General features: G+C 42.2%; 1 protein-coding gene across 4 annotated transcripts in view; it reads left to right on the top strand.

The window, feature by feature from the left end:
* atp8b1 (ATPase phospholipid transporting 8B1) overlaps positions 1–21,300 on the top strand; it is a 163,235-nt gene that overhangs the window by 30,063 nt on the left and 111,872 nt on the right. The window contains exon 1 of one of the 4 annotated variants that reach the window (XM_073064141.1): positions 2,429–2,598. The exons of the other annotated variants lie outside the window; for them this stretch is intronic. Coding sequence (XP_072920242.1) covers positions 2,574–2,598 — 25 coding nt within the window. The 5' untranslated portion in view covers positions 2,429–2,573. Of the gene's footprint in view, positions 1–2,428; positions 2,599–21,300 lie in introns of those variants that run through there. 4 annotated transcript variants of the gene reach the window in all.

The following is a 21,300-nucleotide window of genomic DNA, read 5'->3' as shown; positions in this document are numbered from 1 at the left end:
GCCACGTCCATCGTATGAAGGATGGTAGACTGCCGAAGGGCATCCTCTACAGAGAACTAGCAACAGGCAAGAGGAACATTGGTAGACCCCAGCTTCGCTTCAAGGACCTCTGCAAACACGACATGAAAGCCTTAAAAATCAACACAGAATGCCGGGAGGATACAGCAGACGACCGCAACAAATGGCGAGGTACTCTTCAGCAACACCTAGAGCAAGGCGAAAGAGTGATCCTGAGTCAGTTTGAGGAGCGGAGAGCTAAACGGAGAGGACAGCGGACAACAATTCCACGACGCCCTACACCTGCAGCAACTGTGGCAGAGCCTGCCGTTCCAGAATCAGCCTCAATAGCCACGGTTGATGCTGCTCGACAGACCGGTGACTACCAGAGGTGCACCCATGGTTGACCACAACCGATGGAGGCCACACACACAACTGCTATTAGCATGCTAACCCAACCATGGTGAGCATGCTATGCTGGTAGTGGCATGTATGATGACACTTGCAGGCTGCCTCCACAAATCTCACATTTCACTGTATGTTTCAATGTTCATGTGATAAATCTAACGTAGGTAATTGTTGCATTGTAGTTAAAATTGACTAAGTAAAGAATAACCAAAAGCCTTGATAGAACGAGAGCAAGCGTGTGTTTCCAGTTGGTATGTTCTTGACCAATTAGTTAAGGTACAAGTAAACTTAGATGTGTTTAGTAGGTAGTGTTGGACTCTGTTCTCTCATTACAGTCCATTGAAGTCATTCTGCATCTTTAATGAAGGATAATGTAAGATCTTTTGACTAAGATGCAGGTAATGTAAAGTGTATCATGAAATCTAATGCCTGCCAAGTTAAAAGTTTAAAAATTAAACCTGATGGCTTTGTTAGGTTGTTGAATGGTCAACTCAATCCAAAGACATGTTGTTGGAATGATTTTTAACTGCACGTTAATTGTCGCACTGTAAAACACACTGTGTCAGGTGTAATGTGTACATTCTCCAGGTCCATCTCAGATCCTAACTGTAGTGACAATGCAGACGAAGAGAACCCGGTCTATACTCATGTGAGTACAGCAGAGGAAGTATTGTAGTACTCTGCTGCCCACTGCAAAGTAATGTTCTTTCACTTGGCTGAGTTCATGGGTATTCATGTGTATATTTGAACAATAATTGAACTTGAACATTCAGAGATGTTCTTCTGCACACCACTGTTGTAACGCATGGTAATTTGAGTTACTGTCACCTTCCTGTCAGCTTTAATCAGACTGGCCATTCTCCTCTGGCCTCCCTCATTAACAAGACATTTCCTCCACCAAACTGCCACTCACTGAATTTTTTTTCCAAGTTTTCACACCATTCTCTATAAACTCTAGAGACTGATGTGTGTGATAATCCCAGGAGATCAGTTTCTGAGATACTCAAACCATCCTGTCTGGCACCAACAATCATTCCACGATCAAAGTCACTGGGATCACACTTCTTCCTCATTCTGATATTTGGTCTGAAAAACAACTGAACCTCATGATCATTGTCTGCGTGGTTTTACGCATTGAGTTGCTGCCACATGGCAGCTAGTGAGATGTTTGCATTAACGAGCAGGTGTGCTGAATACGGTGGCCACTGTGTGTGGCTTTGCTACGTGGGCAAATTGCCAGCTGATCCAGAATGTAAACTCTGCCCCACAGCAATGAGGATGAAAAAGCAAATAATCCACTCTATACTTACGGCTATGCCAGCATCAGAGACTACTTACAATGTGAAGGATCAGAAAAGATGTTATGGAAGTTTAAAGTTAAGCAGAAAAGTACAATTTTAAAGACACTTTTTATTAGATAGTTACCTAATTTACACTTTTCCCATTTCATCCCTGGGCAATACATTTTAAAATACTTCCTTTGGTGAGAAGGACAACAGCTCAGGGCCCTCCAGTTTGGAGTTCAATTCCTGCACCGTTCTGAAGCATCACCTTTTGTAGGTTTCCTGGTGCTGGGGAGGCTAGTGCTTATGCTGGAGCTGGCTGGCTGTCTTTATAACATTCTGCAGCTTTTTCCAATCCTGTGCAGTGGTAGGTGGTGATGCAACAAGTTAGAATGCTCTCCATGGTACACCTGTAGAAACTTTTGTATCTTATCAGATCTCCTAATGCTGTTGTGCCCCTCAATATGTTCCCTGGTATGGAGGGACTTGGTGTGTTTGTACCCAACAACTTGGTGCTTGTGCGGTCCCTTGATTGGTTCAGTTCAATGCAGCATTATCTTTGGAGGTATTGCAAACGATGTCACCTCTGCCTTGCCCTGATGCTTTCCATATTTAGAAAAGATCAATCTTTTATTCTTAATGATTAACCACATTGAATCGTTAACCTTTGGGCATCAATGTAAGGTGTGGTTTGTATGTTGAAAGTGGCATTGTGCAGTGTATTTGTCAAATAAGTCGTGAATAAGTTTATTGCTAGCCGCCTACCAAAGGAGCCCAGTATAAATTTGCCTATAATCAACTAAGCACAAATAATGAGCTCAACAGATGAGATAAGTGGGATCTGTTCTTGCCTCTGACTGAGAAAGGTTCAACATTTGAGTGGATATGAGGCGCATATTGTCGGTTCCTGGTAAGTGTTTGTGTGATACTGGTGGTCAGTGCTATCCAGCCACAGAAGTGACTTCCTTTTTCTTGAAGTGAGCAGCAGTACCAAGCTAACCTGTACAGCTGGCTAGCATTAGTTTGTCCATTGCTGGAAATCTTAGAAGATTTTCTAAGACAGTCAAATGAGCGTAGCTTGGTTGTTTTAAATTTAACGTGGCAGTCTAACGCAATGTTGAAATTGCAATGATCTCGGTCAGAAAATCCATGGGGTCAATGCCCCTGGTGCAGGTTAATGTATGCAGTCTGGACTCAAGTTCTGGTGAGGTTTTGGGAGCTTTAATTTGTATTGTTACATGAAACATGGGAGACATATTTTGATGCTGGAATGTGTGGTGACACTGGCATTCTGCACCCAGCACATCCAGTACTAGTTAGTGCAAATGACGCATTTTACTATATGTTTTTTATGTAAATGGGATAAATCTTAATCTGCTCATCTGATCTGATCGGATGTCTGTCTGCACAGAGACCACGACCATGTTCATTGTAACCTTTGACAACTGAAGAGAAGAGAATCAAAGTCATGACCGTAAGATACAGGAGCAGAACTGGGCCATTTGGCCCATGGAATTTGCTCCACCATTTCATCATGTCCGATCCATTTTCCTCTCAGTCCTAATCTCCTGCCTTCTCCCCATATCCCTTCATGCCCTGACCAATCAAAACACCTCTGTCTTAATTACACTCAATGACCTATCCTCCACAGCCACCTGTGGCAATGAATTCCACAAATTCACCACTCTCTGACTAAAGTAATTGCTCCTCATCTCCATTCTAAATGAAGGTCCCCTCTATTGTGAAGCTGTGTTCTCTAGCCTTAGACTCCCCCACCATAGCAAGCATCCTCTCCACATCCACTCTAATGAGGCTTTTTAACACTTAATAGGTTTTAATGAGATTTCCCCCTCATTTTTCTGAATTCCAGTGAGTACAGGTCCAGAGCCATCAAAAGCTCCTCATATAATAATCCATTCAGTCCCGGATTTTCATGAACCTCCTTTGAACTCTCTCCTATGCCAGCACATCCTTTCTTAGAATAAGGGGTCTAAAACTGCCCGCAATATTCCAAGTGAGGCACCAATAGTGTCTTATAAATTCTCAACATATCGTCCTTATTTTTATATTCTAGTCCGGTTTGTTATCACTGACATGTTGTTAAATTTGTTACGTTGTGGCAGCAGTACATTGCAAGACATAAGTTACTATAAGTTACAATAAAAAATAAATTGTGCAAAAGGGGAATAGTGAGGTGGTGTTGCCACCAATTAACTGGAATTTTAAAAGCTTGTACTCGTTCCTCAACCACACTTTACTTATCTGTGTAGAAGAACAGCATGGCGTCTTGGATTGGGTCCATGGTTTTCTAAGGGGGGATGGGGGTGAACGGCTAGATGTCTTGGTACATGTTGGCACCAATAACATAGGTAAGAAATGGGAGGAAGACCTGAAGAGAAAATTTAGGGAGTCATCTCGAAAGTTGAAAAGCAGGAGCTCCAGGGTAATAATCTCTGGATTGTTGCCTTTGCCACGTGCCAGTAAGAATAGATGATTTGTCAGATGAATGCATGGCTGAGGAACTGGTGCAGGAGGCAGGGCTACAGATTTCTGGATCATTGGGATCTCTTCTGGGGATGATATGATGTCCAGAAGGGATGGGGAAGTACAATATTCTAGGGGGCAGGTTTGCTAAAGCTGTTGGGAAGGGTTTAAACTAAATTAGCAGGTGAATGGGGACCAGAGTGATGGGGTTGAGGATGGGGCAGTGTAGATACAAGTAGATGCAATGTGCAGTGGAACTGTGAGGAAGGACAGGCAGATGTTAGGGCTAAATTGTATTCAGTAGGACGAGTTGAAATGTAACATGGGGTCAAAATCAAAAAGGGGTAATGAATACAGTACTGAAGGTGTTATATTTGAATGCACGCAGTATTCAGAATAAGATAGATGATTGTGTATGATGTTATGGGCATCACTGGGTCATGGCTGAAAGAAGATCATAGTTGAGAATATGTAGAATCCTTATGGGTAGAGTTAAGGAACTGTAAGGGTAAAAAGACCCTGATGAGAATTAAAACAGGACTTTATACAGTAGCTAGGATGTGGCAGATTACAACAGGAGATAGAAAATGCATATCAAAATGGCAATGTTGTAATAGTCATATGGGATTTCAATATGGAGGTAGATCGGCAAAAGCAAGTTGGTGCTGGATCCTGAGAGAGAGAATTTTTAGAATGTCTGTGAGATGGCTTGTGGTTGAGCCCAGTAGGGGAAAGGCCATCCTGGATTGGGTATTTTGTAATGAACTGGATTTGATTAGGGAGCTTAAGGTGAAGGAACCCTTGGGAGACAGTGATCATAATACAGACTTCACCCTGCAATTTGAGAGGGAGAAGCTAAAGTCAGATGTATTAGTATTACAGTGGAGTAAAGGGAATTACAGAGGCATGAGAGACGAGCTGGCCAATGTTGATGACAGAAACCATAGAAATGTACACCAAGACTGTACACAAAGCTGTGCTGAACATGTCCCTACCTTAGAACTACCTAGGCTTTACCCATAGCCCTCTATTTTTCTAAGCTCCATGTAGCCATCCAGGAGTCTCTTAAAATACCCTATTGTTTCCACCTCCACCACCGCCACCAGCAGCCCATTCCAAGCACTCACCACTCTCTACATAAAAAAACTTACCCCTGACACCTCCTCTGTACCTACTTCCAGGCACCTTAAATCTGTGCCCTCTCGAGTTAGCCATTTCAGTCCTGGGAAAGAGCCTCTGACTATCCACATGATCAATGCCTCTCATCATCTTGTACACCTCTATCAGGTCACCTCTCATCCTCCATCACTTCAAGGAGAAAAGGCCGAGTTCACTTGACCTGTTTTCATAAGGCATGCTCCCCAATCCAGGCAACATCCTTGTAACATACTTGTTTGGAAGAGCATACCACCAGGGATAATGGCAGATCAGCAATGGTTGGGATTTCTGGGGAAAAATTCGGAAGGCACAGGATTTATTAGATTTTAAGTAGTTGTATTCTGAAGGCAGGATAACACAATTGTGGCTGACTAGGGAAGACAAAGCCAACATAATAACAAAAGAGTGGGGATATAATAGAGGAAAAATTAGTGGGAAATTAGAGGATTGGGATGCTTTTAAAAACCAACAGAAGACAACTGAAAAGCATTAAGGAGGGAAAAGATGAAATATGAAGGTAAACTAGCCAATAATATAAAGGAGGAAACCAGTTTTTAAAAATCTGTTAGAAGTCTTTGAGGAAATAACAAGTAGGATAGACTCCAGCCCTGCGGAAGGGTTTTGGCCCAAAACGTTGACTGTACTTTTTTCCGTAGATGCTGCCTCCAGCACTTTGTGTGTGTTGCGAGGATAGACAAAGAAGAGTCGGTGACTGTTGTGTACTTTTCAGAAGGCATTTAACAAGGTGCCTCACATGAGGCTGTTTAACAAGCTAAGAGCCCATGGTATTACAGAAAAGATACTAGCTTTGTTAGAAGATTGGCAGGAAGCAAAACATAGGAATAAAGGGAGATTTTTCTGATTTTCTAACAGTGACTAGTGGTGTTCAGCGGGGCTGATGTTGGGACTGTCTCTTTTTATGTTGTATGTTAATGATTTGGACGACTGAATTGATGGCTTTGTGACCAACTTTACTGACAGTTCGAAGATAGGTGGAGGGGCAGGTAATGTTGAGGAAGCAGAGAGGCTGCAAAAGGACTTACACAGAATAGGAGAATGGGCAAAGAAGTGGCAGATGGAATACAGTGCCAGGAAATGTATGGTCATTCACTTTGGTAGAAGGAACAAGTGCATAGACTATGTTCTAAACAGAGAGAAAATCTGCATCAGTGGTAAGGAAGGCCAAAGCAACGTTAGCGTTCATTTCAAGAGGACTAGAATACAAAAGCAATACTGATGTAATATTGAAGCTTTATAAGGTGAGGCCTCACTCAGGGTATTGTGATCAGTACAATGTGGGCTTCTTATCTTAAAAAAAAGATGTGATGGCATTACAGAGGGCCCAGAGGAGGTTCATGAGAATGACTCCAGGAATGAAAGAGTTATCATAAGAGGAGCAGTTAATGGCTCTGGGCCTGTACTGGCTAGAATTCAGAAGAATGAAGGAGGAATTTCATTGTAATCCATTGAATGTTGAAAGGCATAGATAGAGTGGATGGGGGGAGGATGTTTCTGATAGTGGGAGAGTCTAGAACCAGAGGACATAGCCTCAGAATAGAGGGGCGTTCATTGAGGACAGAGATGAGGAAGTATTTCTTTAGCCAGAGCATAGTGAATCTGTGGAATTCATTTACCACAGATGACTGCAGAGGCTAGGTCATTGGATGTATTTAAGGTGGATGTCGATAGGGTCTTGATTAGTCAGGGTGTGAAAGGTTATGGAAGAAGGCAGAAGAATAGAATTAAGGGGGAAAATGGATCAAGCATGATAAAATAGCGGAGCAGACTCAATGGGCCAAATGGCAGAGAGAATTGATAGCCCGAGTGGCCTAATTCTGCACCTCTCTCTTATGATCCTGTATGGTTAGAGAGGTGTGGGCATACTATGTTGGCACCAAAAACATGGTGACACTTATGGGCTGCCCAGCCCTCTCCTGACTGATTTGACTTGACACAAATGATGCATTTCAAAAGTTCAAAGTAAATTTAATACCAATATATGTTACCATATACACCCCCTGAGATTCATTTTCTTGTAGGCATACTCAATAAGTCCACGATAGAATAATAACCATAATAGAATTAATTAAAGAGTACCAACTTGGGTGTTCAACCAGTGTGTAAAAGACAATAAACTGTGCAAATGCAAAAAGAAAGAAATACTAATAACTAACTAAGCAATAAATATTGAGAACATGCCATAAAGAGTCTTCGAAAGTGAGTCCTTGGGTAATGGGAACATTTCAATAATGGGGCAAGTGAAGTTGAGTGAAGTTAACTCTTATTTCCAGAGACTGATGGTTGAGGGGTAGTAACTGTTCTTGAACCTGGTGGTGTGAGTCCTGAGGCTCTTGCAACAACTTCCTGATAGTAGCAGTGAGAAGAGAGGATGTCCTGGGAGGTGGGTATTCTTGATGACGGAAGCTGCTTTCCTGCGACAATATTTTGTGTAGATGTGCTCAATGGTGGGGAGACAGAATGTGTTGCATCCACTATTTTACAGCATTTTTCCATTCAAGGGTTGTGATACAGCTGGTGAATGTACTCTCCACTAAACATCTATAGAGATTTGTCCAAATTTTAGATCTCATGCCGAATCTCCGCAAACTCCTAAGGGAGTAGAGGCGCTGCTGTGCTTTCTTCATAATTGCATTGGGCCCCAGGTCAGGTCCTCCAAAGTAATAACACCAAGGAATTTGAAGTTACTGACCCTCTCCACCTCTGGTCCTCCTCCGAATGTCACCAATGAGCTCCTTGGGCTAGTTGGCTTTGAGTAAGAGATTGCTGTTATGCCACCTCTCTGCCAGATTTTCAATCTCCATCCTGATATTCCTCCTGATTCATTGCCACTTTTGATTTGTCAAATTTGAATATGGCATTGGAGCTGTGCTTAATCGCAATTTTGAGCGTAAAGCAATTAGAGGAAGGGGCGAAGCACATGTGTATCTCATTCACTGCTTAATAGTTGTGAAGTAACGGAAAATATTCACCTCTCCATTTCTCTGTCAGTTGTTTTCTGAGAAAATCTGCAAGATACTTCATTAATTCGATACATAAGATGAATTTTTGTGTGTTCAATTTGTGTAACCTCAAAATAAGCACTTCCTTAATATTGAAGTGCAGTGAAAATGGACTCCGAGTTTGTAATACTTCATAGTGCACCACTTAGAATTATCGGCCTTTTACTTTTTTGCAGAAGATGAAAGAATACTGATTGCTTTATGTTTTTAAGACACAAAGAAGACGCTATGATGTTGAAACACTGGATCTGTGCACGTAGCCCTAAGTAATAACTGGGTTGGGTTTCTTCACAAACAATCAGCCTTTTCTATAAGGTCAGAGAAACTGGTTTTGACAAGCATAGTCCACAGTGGAATGTGTGCATTGTTCAAAAATAGATTGAGTTTCTCCAGATTCCAAACCTCTATGGTTCATGTAGATTTTCTTTTAAGTGATCACCTTTTCTTTCTGGCAACATAAGAATTCTCTACCACTGTTTAATTGAAGCCAAATTACTAAATATAATCAACATTTTGATATTTCTCTGGGATAAGAGGGATCAAAGAATAAGGTGAGGAATGTGGAACAAGGAACTGCATATGGATGACTATCCCTGATTGTAGTGAATGGTAGGATAGGCTTGAACAGCCACATGCTCCCACAAGTGCTGTTATTTTCACTTTTTCTGCATTCTTTGTTTCTGTTTCATTCTGAGAAAATTCAAAGTAAATTTACTATCAAAGTACATGTATGTCACCGTATACCACTTTCTTTCATTTACAAGAAAATAAAGAACTTATGGAAAAAGTTCTTTATACATAAAGACTGAGAACCAATGTGCAAAAGAAGACATAGCTTAAGATTTAAGAGATTATAACTTTCAAAATCTGGTCTGTCTTGATTTATGCTTGAACTTTTGTGCATAACTGATCTTATCTATTCACCATAAATATTTGGAAATAGCAGTCATGTCCAGATTTGAGCTAGTATTTCCCAATCGTAAGCAATACTTTCCCTTGTGGTAGTTATTTTAAAATAAGACTCATTTACTTGGAAGAAATAGAAAGTAATCTCTTGAAGCATTAAGGCATAGAAGGCTAAAGACCAGGTGCTGGAAAAATTCAATATAGCTGAGTATTTTGATGGTCAGAACGGAACTATTAACATAGATCCTGTTGTTTAGACCCTAAGACAGAGGAGCAGAACTAGGGCCTTTGGTCTATAAAGTCCACTTTGAAATTTCATTATCCTTCTCCTACCTTATCCTCATAACCTCTGACATCCTACCAAATTAAGAACTGAGCAATCTCTGCTTTAAATATACCCAACGACTTGGCTGTGTCTCAGAAAGTGGTGGATACAGCCCAGTCCATCATGGGTAAAGTCCTCCACACTACTGAGCACATCTACATCCTGTTGTCACAGAAAAGTAGCATTCATTATCAGGGAACTCCACCATTCAGGACATGCTCTCTTCTCGCTGCTGCCATCAGGAAGAAGGTGCAGGTGCCTCAGGACTCATAGCACCAGGTTCAGAACAGTTATTGCCCTTCAAACATCAGGCTCTTGAACTGGAGGAGTTATCTTTACTCAACTAAACTTGTTCCATTGCTGAAATGTTCTCACAACCTATGGACTAATTTGCAAGGGCTCTTCATCTCGTGTTCTTGATGCTTATTGCTTATTTATTTATTATTATTAATAATAATTAGTTATTAATTTTATTGATATCATTATTTCTTTTTGTATTTGCACAGTTTATCTCTTGCACACTGGTTGAATGCCCAAGTTGGTGTGGTCATTCATTGATTCTATTATGATTCTTATTCTTTTATGGATTTATTGAGTATGCCCACAAGAAAATGAGTATCATTTAATATATGTACTTTGTACAAAGTGACATATATGTACTTTGATAATAAATTTACTGTGAGCTTTGAATTTTCCCTCTGGTCCTAGACTCCCTCACTATAGGAGACATCCTCTTCACATACACGCGATGTTGGCCTTTCAATATTTGATAGGTTTCAGTAAGATCTTTTCTCCCCTCTCTGCACTCTCCCCCCCAAACTCCAGTGAGTGCAGGCCCAGTGCCTTATAATCCTTCTCATATTCCTTTGACTAATCTCATGAACCTTCTCTGGGCCCTTTCTGATGCTGAAGTATGTATATGCTTTTAGATATATTTGACAGGTATTCCCATGTCTCTGTATTCAGTCACTCTGTGTACAGTTTTCTACTGTCATTTAGAAGCCTAAATTAGGTCTATTTGTGCCAAATTATTACTTATCAGAAAAGATATTAAATACAAATATTTTCCAGGTTTGAAACTTCAGTGTTTCATGCAGTAATCTGATTATGAAATAGAACATCACATATTCTGGAACATCACACCTGATGGTATCATACAAAGATTTGGAAGAAAATACAATATATGATTATTCTGTTGTGATACTTTAACTAGAACAAGTGTTCCTCACTACTGTCAAGGAATAATTTTCCCTGCAGCAAAATATTTTGTTCTAACATGAGGAATGTTCTCAAATAGAATGGAAGGTCTTGCACATTGGGCATCCATGCCAAGTTGATTTCCATCCCATCCTTGCTTCATCTGTCATGAATCATGAGCCTAATTTGATGGTGTAAGCAGTTTGCAAAGGAAATTTGGCTTTAATTGATTACTAAACCTAGACGATATTGGCTGATGGATACACCAGTGATGCCTTCATTTCAGATTTGCATGGAACCATCAATTTGGAATGCCAATGTAATGAGCCATTCAGTGCTTGTGTGTGGTTTCAGCCAAAGTGACTAAAGTGGATTTTTCTCAAGTTTTTTCAAGAATCCAACATGAACTTATCCTTAAGATTTATAGTACTGTGCAAAAGTATGTGTGTGTGTGTTTATTTATATATATATAGAGAGATATATATAATAAAATATATATATATATATATATATATATATAAAAATAAAATATGTGTGTGGTATGTATGTGTGTGTTTTATATATATATATAACAGGCAGGAGCAAAGCATGTTGAGAATGGCGAGGGTGGAGTGCAGCGGGAGGGGTGTGGGACAGGTGATAGAGAAGGAGTACCAGAGGCCAAGCGGGTGATTACAAAATGTCTCTCTGGTGCTTCCTGCTCCCTCCCCTCTCCCTTCTTCTTTTCCCAACCATGAAACCCCTCTCCCTGTTCCCTTCCCACTCGCAGGCCACAATAGAGACCCCTGTATCAGAATCAGATTTTACCATCAGTCATATGTCATGAAATTTGTTTGTATGGCAGCGGTACAGTGCAATAAATAAAATTACAATGCTCCTGTGCAAAAGTCTTGAGCATTTATTAATTTTCTCTGACCCTTTATGGGTGGTGTATATGTGTATTCTTCCCTCAATCTCGGTTCCTTTACCAGAAGCCTGGGAGCTTGAGGGTTCAGCGCAGTATCCTTGCCGTTCCTACTAGTATGCTCATCTGGACCGACATCTCAGATGTTGTTCCTGGGATCTGTTGGAGTCACTCTCCCAATCCACATGTCAGAGCTCCAAGTGCTCCTATCACCACTGGGAATACTTTGACTTTAACTTTCCACATTCTTTCTGCTCTTTCAAGCCCTGGTGTTTCTCCAGCTTCTCATATTCTTTCTTCCTAGTGTTACTGTCATTCAGGATTTCCACATCTATTACTATTGCTTTCTTCTGTTCCTTGTCCAATATTACCATGTCTGGTTGGTCAGCCACTATCTACTTATCAGTCTGTATATGGAAGTCCCACAGGATCTTAGCTCTGTCATTCTCCACTACCTTCTCGGGTGTTTCCCATTTGGATTTGGGAGTGTCTAATGCATACTCCACACAGATGTTCGTGCACACAATTCCTGCAATTTGGTTGTGCCATTCAGTGTTTGCTGTCCCCACCTGAATCATGCACCCTGCTACTATGTGCTGGATGGTTTCAGCGGATTCCTTGCCCAGTCTGAATCTTGCGTCTTGTCTAGTAGACCTTGCTTCTATTGTTTTTTTGAGTTCAGAGCCTGTTCTTGTGAAGCCATGAGCAGCGTCTCTGTGCTGTCCCTCAATCCTGCCACTTCCAGCCATTGGTAGGACTTTCTTATGTCAGGCCACCTCTGATGTCTGGGTGATGGTAGATCCCGTGCAGTGGCTTGTCCTGCCATGGCCTCTGGTCCTCTGGCTCTGCTTCACCCACTTCCATTTCCATGTCTCCTGCCTACTGTCTGAGATATTCTCCAAGCAAGTTGTCCTTGGCCACTTTTCTGACATACAGTATTCATGGATGTTTTGCATTTCTTCCAGGACAGTGGCCTTGCCACTTCCAAGTCCCTGTCCTCCTCTATTCCGGCAGGTGTACAGTCATTTGACGTTGGACTTTGGATGGAGTCCTCCATGTATTGTCAGTAGTTTCTGGGTCTTGATGTCAGTGGCTTCCAGTTTGTTCCTTGGCCTGCACACCATTGTGGCTGGATTTTTGATGACTGGTAGGGTGAATGTGTTGATGGCGCTGATTTTGTTCTTCCCATTCAGCTGGCTTTTTAGGACCTGTCTCACTCTTTGGAGGTACTTGGATGTTGCAGCCTTCCTTGTGTCCTCGTCGTGGCTTCCTTGTGCCTGCATGATCTCCAGGTATTTGTAACTGTCCTTTACATCTGGTACGTGGCCTTCGGGTAACTCAACTTCTTTAATCTTGATGAGTTTACCTCTTTTTCCTACCATCCGGCTGCAGTTCAAATTACATCCTGGTATATCTGCTGAACACCTGTGTCAGGTGGATTAATGAGACAATGAGTCAATGTCTCTTCCATTTCTGGCATCAGCTTGATGTCATCAATGTACAGGAGGTGGTTGGTGGTCACGCCACTCCTGGATCTGGACCCATGTCCAGTCTCTGAGATGATCTGGCTGAGGGGGTTCAAGCCTATGCAGAACAGTGATGGGGATAGTGCATCACCCTGGTATATTCCACATCCGATGGCCACTTGGGCTATTGACTTCGAGTTAACTTCCTAGCATTGTGTTCCAATGGTTGATTGAGTTCTTGATGAAGGTCCTTAGTGTTTTGTTGACCTTGTACAGAGACAGGTATTCCAGGATCCATGCGTGGGGCATTGAGTCTTGTACTTTCTAGTAGTCAGTCCAGGCTGTGCTTAAGACGGGTGGGGTGGGGTTGGAGCAATGATGAAATATTATAAGCATGAAACATTAATTCTGTTTAGCATCTTTACTCCCTGGAGCATTTTCAACTTGAGTTGATAAGTGGATAAGCTTTATCACTGGCTAGTGGTCAGATTAAAAATAGGGTAAATATATCAGGTTCCTGAATCTGAGAGGACATTAAACAGATCGAAAGGTGATCTCTTATTTGGAATATAGGAGCAGGCCATTCAGCCCATTCTGATTTATGTTAGCTTTTCTTACAAGCAATTTATATAGCATTCCTGTCTATTTGATGTATTTCCCCAAGTTCATTGTTAAGGTAGATATCCCATTCACCTTGGTTATTCCACATCTTTATTATCTAATGCTGGTATGGTGCTGAGAACCTTGTGTCCATGTGTTGGTGGCACTTACAAGGCCATCAAATGATGGAAGGATAAAGTGCACCGGGGTCATAATCTACCCACCCAACTGTCACAGTAGGAATCTCCTGCCGCCTTTGCTTTCCACAGTGTTTGTTCAGTTACCTACAGAATCCACAGATCCAGGGTTACAAACTGGATATGGCTGATTCCAAGGGGTTGAGAATCAGAATCAGGTATATCATCACCATGTGTCTTTGTTGAAATTTGTTAACTTACCGGCAGCAGTTCAATGCAATATATGATAAATCTAGTGGAAAAAAATAAATACAGGCAGTCCCCAGGTCACGAATGAGTTCTGTTCCTGAGTCCGTCTTTAAGTCGGATTTGTACGTAAGTCAGAACAAATACATCTGGTATTATTTAGCGTCAGTTAGTCAAACGTTTGTCTTAGTATATAGTATATATTTTACCTTTCTATGCATATAAAACACTTAAGAAACATATGTATTCCAATAATTAAACCACTGCGTTGCTTAGTAATAATTGTAGCTTTCATCGGGGCAGGGCCTTTCACATGCTCCATTATTCTCAATTTATCCTTTAAAATTGTTCCGATTGTTGACCGATTGTAACGTTTTCCAATGAGTGATGGTGTTTCACCTGTTTCCAAACGCTTTATTATTTCCACTTTATTTTCAATCGCGATCACTTCCCATCAATGGAACAGAAACACTGCGGGCGGCAGGTTCCGACCTCAGCCGGCTCCCGAGGTCCGCTGGGTCGTAAGGACCACAGCACTGAATTCCCCAGGTCCGAAAGTCCACCGCACTGAGACAGGTTAAATGGTGTGTGTGTGTGTGTGTGTGTGTGTGTGTGTGTGTGTGTGTGTGTGTGTGTGTGTGTGTGTGTGTGTGTGTGTGTGTGTGTGTGTGTGTGTGTGTGTGTGTGTGTGTGTGTGTGTGTGTGTGTGTGTGTGTGTGTGTGTGTGTGTGTGTGTGTGTGTGTGTGTGTGTGTGTGTGTGTCTTTATTTTACTACCATCTTATATGTGCTGTGATTGACTGTTGATACTGTGTTTTGCAACTTGGCCCCACAGTACTGCTGTTTTGTTCGGTTGTATTCATGTATGGTTGAATGACAATCAAACTTGAACTTCAAGTCTATACTTGTGCCATTTACCAGCCTTTGTGCAATACCTCTTCAAAGCAAAAAAAAAGAACATTGGTGTATTATTGTCAAATGTACTGAGGTAAAGTTAAAAGTTGGTCTTACATGCTGTCCATACAAATCAGATCATTACACAGCACATTGAGAAAGGACAAGGGATGACAATAACAATGTGCAGAATAAAGTGTTCCAGTAAAAAAATAGTGTAGTGCAGGTAAACAATAAGGTGCAAGGTCACAACTTGGTAGACGGTGAGGTCAAGAGTCCGTCTTATTTAACTAGGGGACCATTCAATCATCCTACAAAAGTGGGATAGAAGCTGTCCTTGAGCCTGCAGGTGCGTGTATTCAGGCTTTTGTACCGAGCGAACAGGGTGAGTGTAGTCTTTGATTGTGCTACTGAAGCAGCGAGGCAGAGTCTGCGGAGGAGAGGCTGGTTCCTGTAACGTGCTGATCTGTGTCCACAACTCTCTGCAGTTTCTCGTGATCACATGCAGAACAGTTGCCTTAGCAAGCCGGTACACATCCAGATAGAATGCTTTCTGTGGTGCATTGATAAAGATTGGTAAGGGTTGATGTAGTCATGCCAAATTTTGTGAGTCTCCTGATGAAGTAGAGATAATGGTGAGCTCTCTTCACTGTGATGTCAACAAGATCAGACCAGGACAGGCTAGTGGTGATGTTCATTCCTAGGAACTTGAGGTCCTTAACCCTCTTGACCTCCGTACAATTGGTGTGAACAGGAATGTTTGCACTTAACAGAAACACAAGAAAATCTGCAGTTGCTGGAAATTCAAGCAACACACAAAATTCTGGAGGGACTCGGCAGGCCAGGCAGCATCTATGGAAAAGAGTACAGTCGACATTTTGGGCTGAGACCCTTCATTAGCCTGCTGAGTTCCTCTAGCATTTTGTGTATGTAGTGATGTAGAGTATTACTCGAACCCTGATTTGGTCATGTATACCTAGAGCGACATAGTTGCATAGTGGTTAGATCAACATTTTACAGTACCAGTAACCCGGGTTCAATTTCCACCGCTGCCTGTAAGGAGTTTGTATGTTCTCCCCATGACCATGTGTGTTTCCTCCCACAGGCCAAAGACGTACTGCTTGGTAGGTTAATTTGCCATTGTATATTGTCCTGCGACTAGACGAGGCTTAAGTCGGGTTTGCTGGGCGGCGCAGCTCAAAGAGCCGGAAGGGCCTAATCCACCCTGTATCTCAATAAACAAACAAACAAATAAATAAATAAATGTTTTTGGTCAAAACATCTGCAATTAATGACATACATTGCCTAACAAGAATATTTACACCCTCAATAAGGTGGCAACATAATAATAAGTAGGTTATTCCATTCTGAGAAATCTGACAATTTTAGAGGATATGAAGAGTGAAGATGTTAAGAGATTCCTACCTATGGGATCTAACAGGGGAAATGTCAGAGAACAGGGTCAAGACAAAAAGTGAAGATTAAGTTCTTCAGTAATTGCATAATTTGGGCATGGAAAAATCTGAACTATTTAAAAGCAAAAACAGAGATAGAACATAGAATAGTACAGCACATTACAGGCCCTTCAGCCCACAATGTTGTGCTGACCCTCAAACCCTGCCTTCCATATAACCCCCACCTTAAATTCCTCCATATACTTGTCTAGTAGTCTCTTAAACTTCACTGGTGTGTCTGCCTCCACCACTGACTCAGGCAGTGCATTCCACGCACCAACCACTCTCTGAGTGAAAAACCTTCCTCTAATATCCCCCTTGAACTTCCCTCCCCTTAACTTAAATCCATGTCCTCTTGTACTGAGCAGTGGTGCCCTGGGGAAGAGGCGCTGGCTGTCCACTCTGTCTATTCCTCTTAATATCTTGTACACCTCTATCATGTCTCCTCTCATCCTCCTTCTCTCCAAAGAGTAAAGCCCTAGCTCCCTTAATCTCTGATCATAATCCATACTCTCTAAACCAGGCAGCATCCTGGTAAATCTCCTCTGTACCCTTTCCAATGCTTCCACATCCTTCCTATAGTGAGGCGACCAGAACTGGACACAGTACACCAAGTGTGGCCTAACCAGAGTTTTATAGAGCTGCATCATTACATCGCATCTCTTAAACTCTATCCCTCGACTTATGAAAGCTAACACCCCATAAGCTTTCTTAACTACCCTATCTACCTGTGAGGCAACTTTCAGGGATCTGTGGACATGTACCCCCAGATCCCTCTGCTCCTCCACACTACCAAGTATCCTGCCATTTACTTTGTACTCTGCCTTGGAGTTTGTCCTTCCAAAGTGTACCACCTCACACTTCTCTGGGTTGAACTCCATCTGCCACTGCTCAGCCTACTTCTGCATCCTATCAATGTCTCTCTGCAATCTTTGACAATCCTCTACACTATCTACACACCACCAATCTTTGTGTCATCTGCAAACTTGCCAACCCACCCTTCTACTCCCACATCCAGGTCGTTAATAAAAATCACAAAAAGTAGAGGTCCCAGAACCGATCCTTGTGGGACACCACTAGTCACAACCCTCCAATCTTAATGTACTCCCTCCACCAAAACCCTCTGCCTTCTGCAGGCAAGCCAATTCTGAATCTACCTGGCCAAACTTCCCTGGATCCCATGCCTTCTGACTTTCTGAATAAGCCTATCGTGTGGAACCTTGTCAAATGCCTTACTAAAATCCATGTAGATCACATCCATTGCACTACCCTCATCTATATGCCTGGTCACCACCTCAAAGAACTCTATCAGGCTTGTTAGGCATGATCTGCCCTTCACAAAGCCATGCTGACTGTCCCTGATCAGACCATGATTCTCTAAATGCCCATAGATCCTATCTCTAAGAATCTTTTCCAACAGCTTTCCCACCACAGACGTAAGGCTCACTGGTCTATAATTACCCGGACTATCCCTACTACCTTTTTTTGAACAAGGAGACAACATTCGCCTCCCTCCAGTTCTCCGGTACCATTCCTGTGGACAACGAGGACCTAAAGTTCCTAGCCAAAGGCTCAGCAATCTCTTCCCTCGCCTCGTGGAGCAGCCTGGGGAATATTCCGTCAGGCCCCGGGGACTTATCCATCCTAATGTATTTTAACAACTCCAACACCTCCTCTCCCTTAATATCAACATACTTCAGAACATCAACCTCACTCATATTGCCTTCACCATCATCAAGTTCCCTCTCATTGGTGAATACTGAAGAGAAGTATTCATTGAGGGCCTCGCTCACTTCCACAGCCTCCAGGCACATCTTCCTACTTTTATCTCTAATCGGTCCTACCTGTACTCCTGTCATCCTTTTGTTCTTCACATAATTGAAGAATGCCTTGGGGTTTTCCTTTACCCTACTCACCAAGGCCTTCTCATGCCCCCTTCTTGCTCTTCTCAGCCCCTTCTTAAGCTCCTTTCTTGCTACCCTATATTCCTCAATAGACCCATCTGATCCTTGCTTCCTAAACCTCACGTATGCTGCCTTCTTCCACCTGACTAGATTTTCCACTTCACTTGTCACCTATGGTTCCTTCACCCTACCATTCTTTATCTTCCTCACCGAGACAAATTTATCCCTAACATCCTGCAAGAGATCCCTAAACATCGACCACATGTCCATAGTACATTTCCCTGCAAAAACATCATCCCAATTCACACCCACAAGTTCTAGCCTTATAGCCTCATAATTTGCCCTTCCCCAATTAAAAATTTTCCTGTCCTCTCTGAATCTATCCTTTTCCACGATAATGCTAAAGGTCAGGGAGTGGTGATCACTGTCCCCCAGATGCTCACCCACTGACAGATCTGTGACCTGACCCAGTTCATTACCTAATACTAGATCTAGTATGGCATTCCCCCTAGTCGGCCTGTCAACATACTGTGACAGGAATCCATCCTGGACACACTTAAATTCTGCCCCATCTAAACCCTTGGAACTAATCAAGTGCCAATCAATATTAGGGAAGATAAAGTCACCCATGATAACAACCCTGTTATTTTTGCACCTTTCCAAAATCTGCCTCCCAATCTGCTGGGATGAGGAGGAATTTATTGGTTGTCAATCTGTGAAATTCATTGCCACAGACAGCTGTGGAGACCAAGATATATTTAAAGTGCAGGTTTATGGGCTCTTAGTTAATAAGGCCATCAAAGGATATGGAGGGAAGGCCGGATGAGGTTGAGATGGAGAATTACTTTGCCATTGTAAATTGTCCTGTGATTAGGCTAGTGTGAGGTAGGTGGGTCGCTGGACAGTGCTTATTGGGCTGGAAAGGCCTGTTGTATGCTGTATCTCTAAATAATTAATTACATGGCTGAGCAGACTCAATGGACCGAATGGCCTAATTATATCCCTATGGTTCATGATCTTATGAAACACAGGATGGAAAGGCTTTGTTTGGTAAATACAGAAATTGAGGGAAGGAACATAATCCAAACAATATCATATTGAATAAGGAAAGATGTAACTGTATATGATGTTGGTGAGGCCAAATTGAGAGCATTGTGTGTAGTTCTGGTCACCTATGTACAGACTACAGAGAAGGTGTCAGTAAGTTTGAAAGAGTACAGGAAAGATTTACGAAGGTGTTGCCAGGATTTGAAGATCTGAGTTATAGTGAAAGGTTGAATAGATTAAAACTTCATTCCCTGGAGTGTAGAAGAATGTGGGAAGATCTGATAGAGGTAGACAAAACTATGAGGGGTATAGATAGGGTAAACGCGAGCAGGCAGTTTCCACTGAAGTTGATTGAGACTAGAGTTAGAGGTCATAGATTAGGGGTGAAAGGTGTGCTGTTTAAGGGGAACATGAAGGGTATTTTTTTCACTGAGGATGGAACAAACTGCCAGTGGAAATGGTGGATGTAAGTTCAATTTCAACATTTAAGAGAGGTTTGGATAAGTACATGGACGGGAGAGGTATGGACTGGGTGCAGGTCGATAGGACTAGGCAGAGTAATAGTCTGGTACAGACTGGATGGACTAAAGGGCGTGTTTCTGTGCTGTAAACTCTATACTCTTGAGAAATATGTTAAGAAATCAGTACACATTCCTTAGAGGAAAACTATAAACCTGAATTGCTGCTTTACATGTTGCATCAGTGAAACCATTTCAAAATTTGGATCTGTTTACCAGTAGAAGAAATCAGAGGAAGTTACGAACATACTTTGCATATTTATTGGAGCGGAGGAGGTTTGAGAGTTGTGTAGCTGGAGGTTAAAGGCTCAGATTGGTCACGTGATGCAGTGACCTCAGCTGTTTACCTCAGGAATTTGGTTGCCTCAAGCATTTGACTCCCACTACGTTAAAGTCGAGGGGTTTGACAACGAGACTGGAAACGAAGCAAAAATATTCTTTTTTCATTAGTGGGAATGATCAGTGTTGTGGGTGGTGAGCACTCATAAAGGGCTTGTACTTGGTGATTAACAATTTGATCTGTCAACAATTTCAATGGTTCAATTTACAAACGTTTGTAATATCAGAAAACCTACACAGTACACAACCTGAAATTCTTACTCTTCACAGACGTCCACGAAACAGGAAAAAACCCCCCAAAGAATGAATAACAGAAATGTCAGAACCCCAAAGCTCCCCCAGCACAAGCAGAAGCAAAAGCATTGACCCACCCTCTCCCCCTCCCCCGCTTGCTCCAGCAAAAGCATCAACTCCCACCACCCACCATGCAAGCAATAGCAAAGCTCATAACAAAAACTTCATCTGGAATCTGTCAGAAACTACAGTCCAGAACCCAACAGTTCGGTATCTCAGACAGGCTTTGTCGCACACAGGGAGGAGGAGAGAGAAAATGAGGTCTTAATGTTTCAGTCTCCCCCGATGCGTCAGTCAGGAACATTAGTGAGGACTTGGTCGTCCACGGGGTCACACCCCAAAGGCGCTCATCTTCCAGGCTGCACATGGAGATATTGAAATACCAGGCCACACAGTGAATGCAAAACTGAGAACCCAACGCTCATGGAGAACCATAGTTTGTAATGCAGCAGTAGTTCATGGGCTCTGACAGGAACCCAGCCACTTTGAAAAGAGAGAGATAAGAAAAGAAGAATAAGCTGTTTCCCTGATGAACTGGAAAATGTTGTCTGGGTCTGCAAAAACCTCTTGTGCCATCTTTTCTAGTTCCTCCCACTACCAATGTCTGGAACAATCTGACTGATAATGATCTTCTGAACAGAATTGGTATACACTCAGTGACCACTTTATAAGGTACACCTGTGCATTTGCTTGTTAATGGAAGTATCTAATCAGCCAATC

Source organism: Hemitrygon akajei, chromosome 13 (genome assembly GCF_048418815.1).
Source record: "Hemitrygon akajei chromosome 13, sHemAka1.3, whole genome shotgun sequence".
NCBI lineage: Eukaryota > Metazoa > Chordata > Chondrichthyes > Myliobatiformes > Dasyatidae > Hemitrygon > Hemitrygon akajei.
Note: the sequence above shows the minus strand (reverse complement) of the source record. Positions and strands in the feature narration are given on the sequence as shown.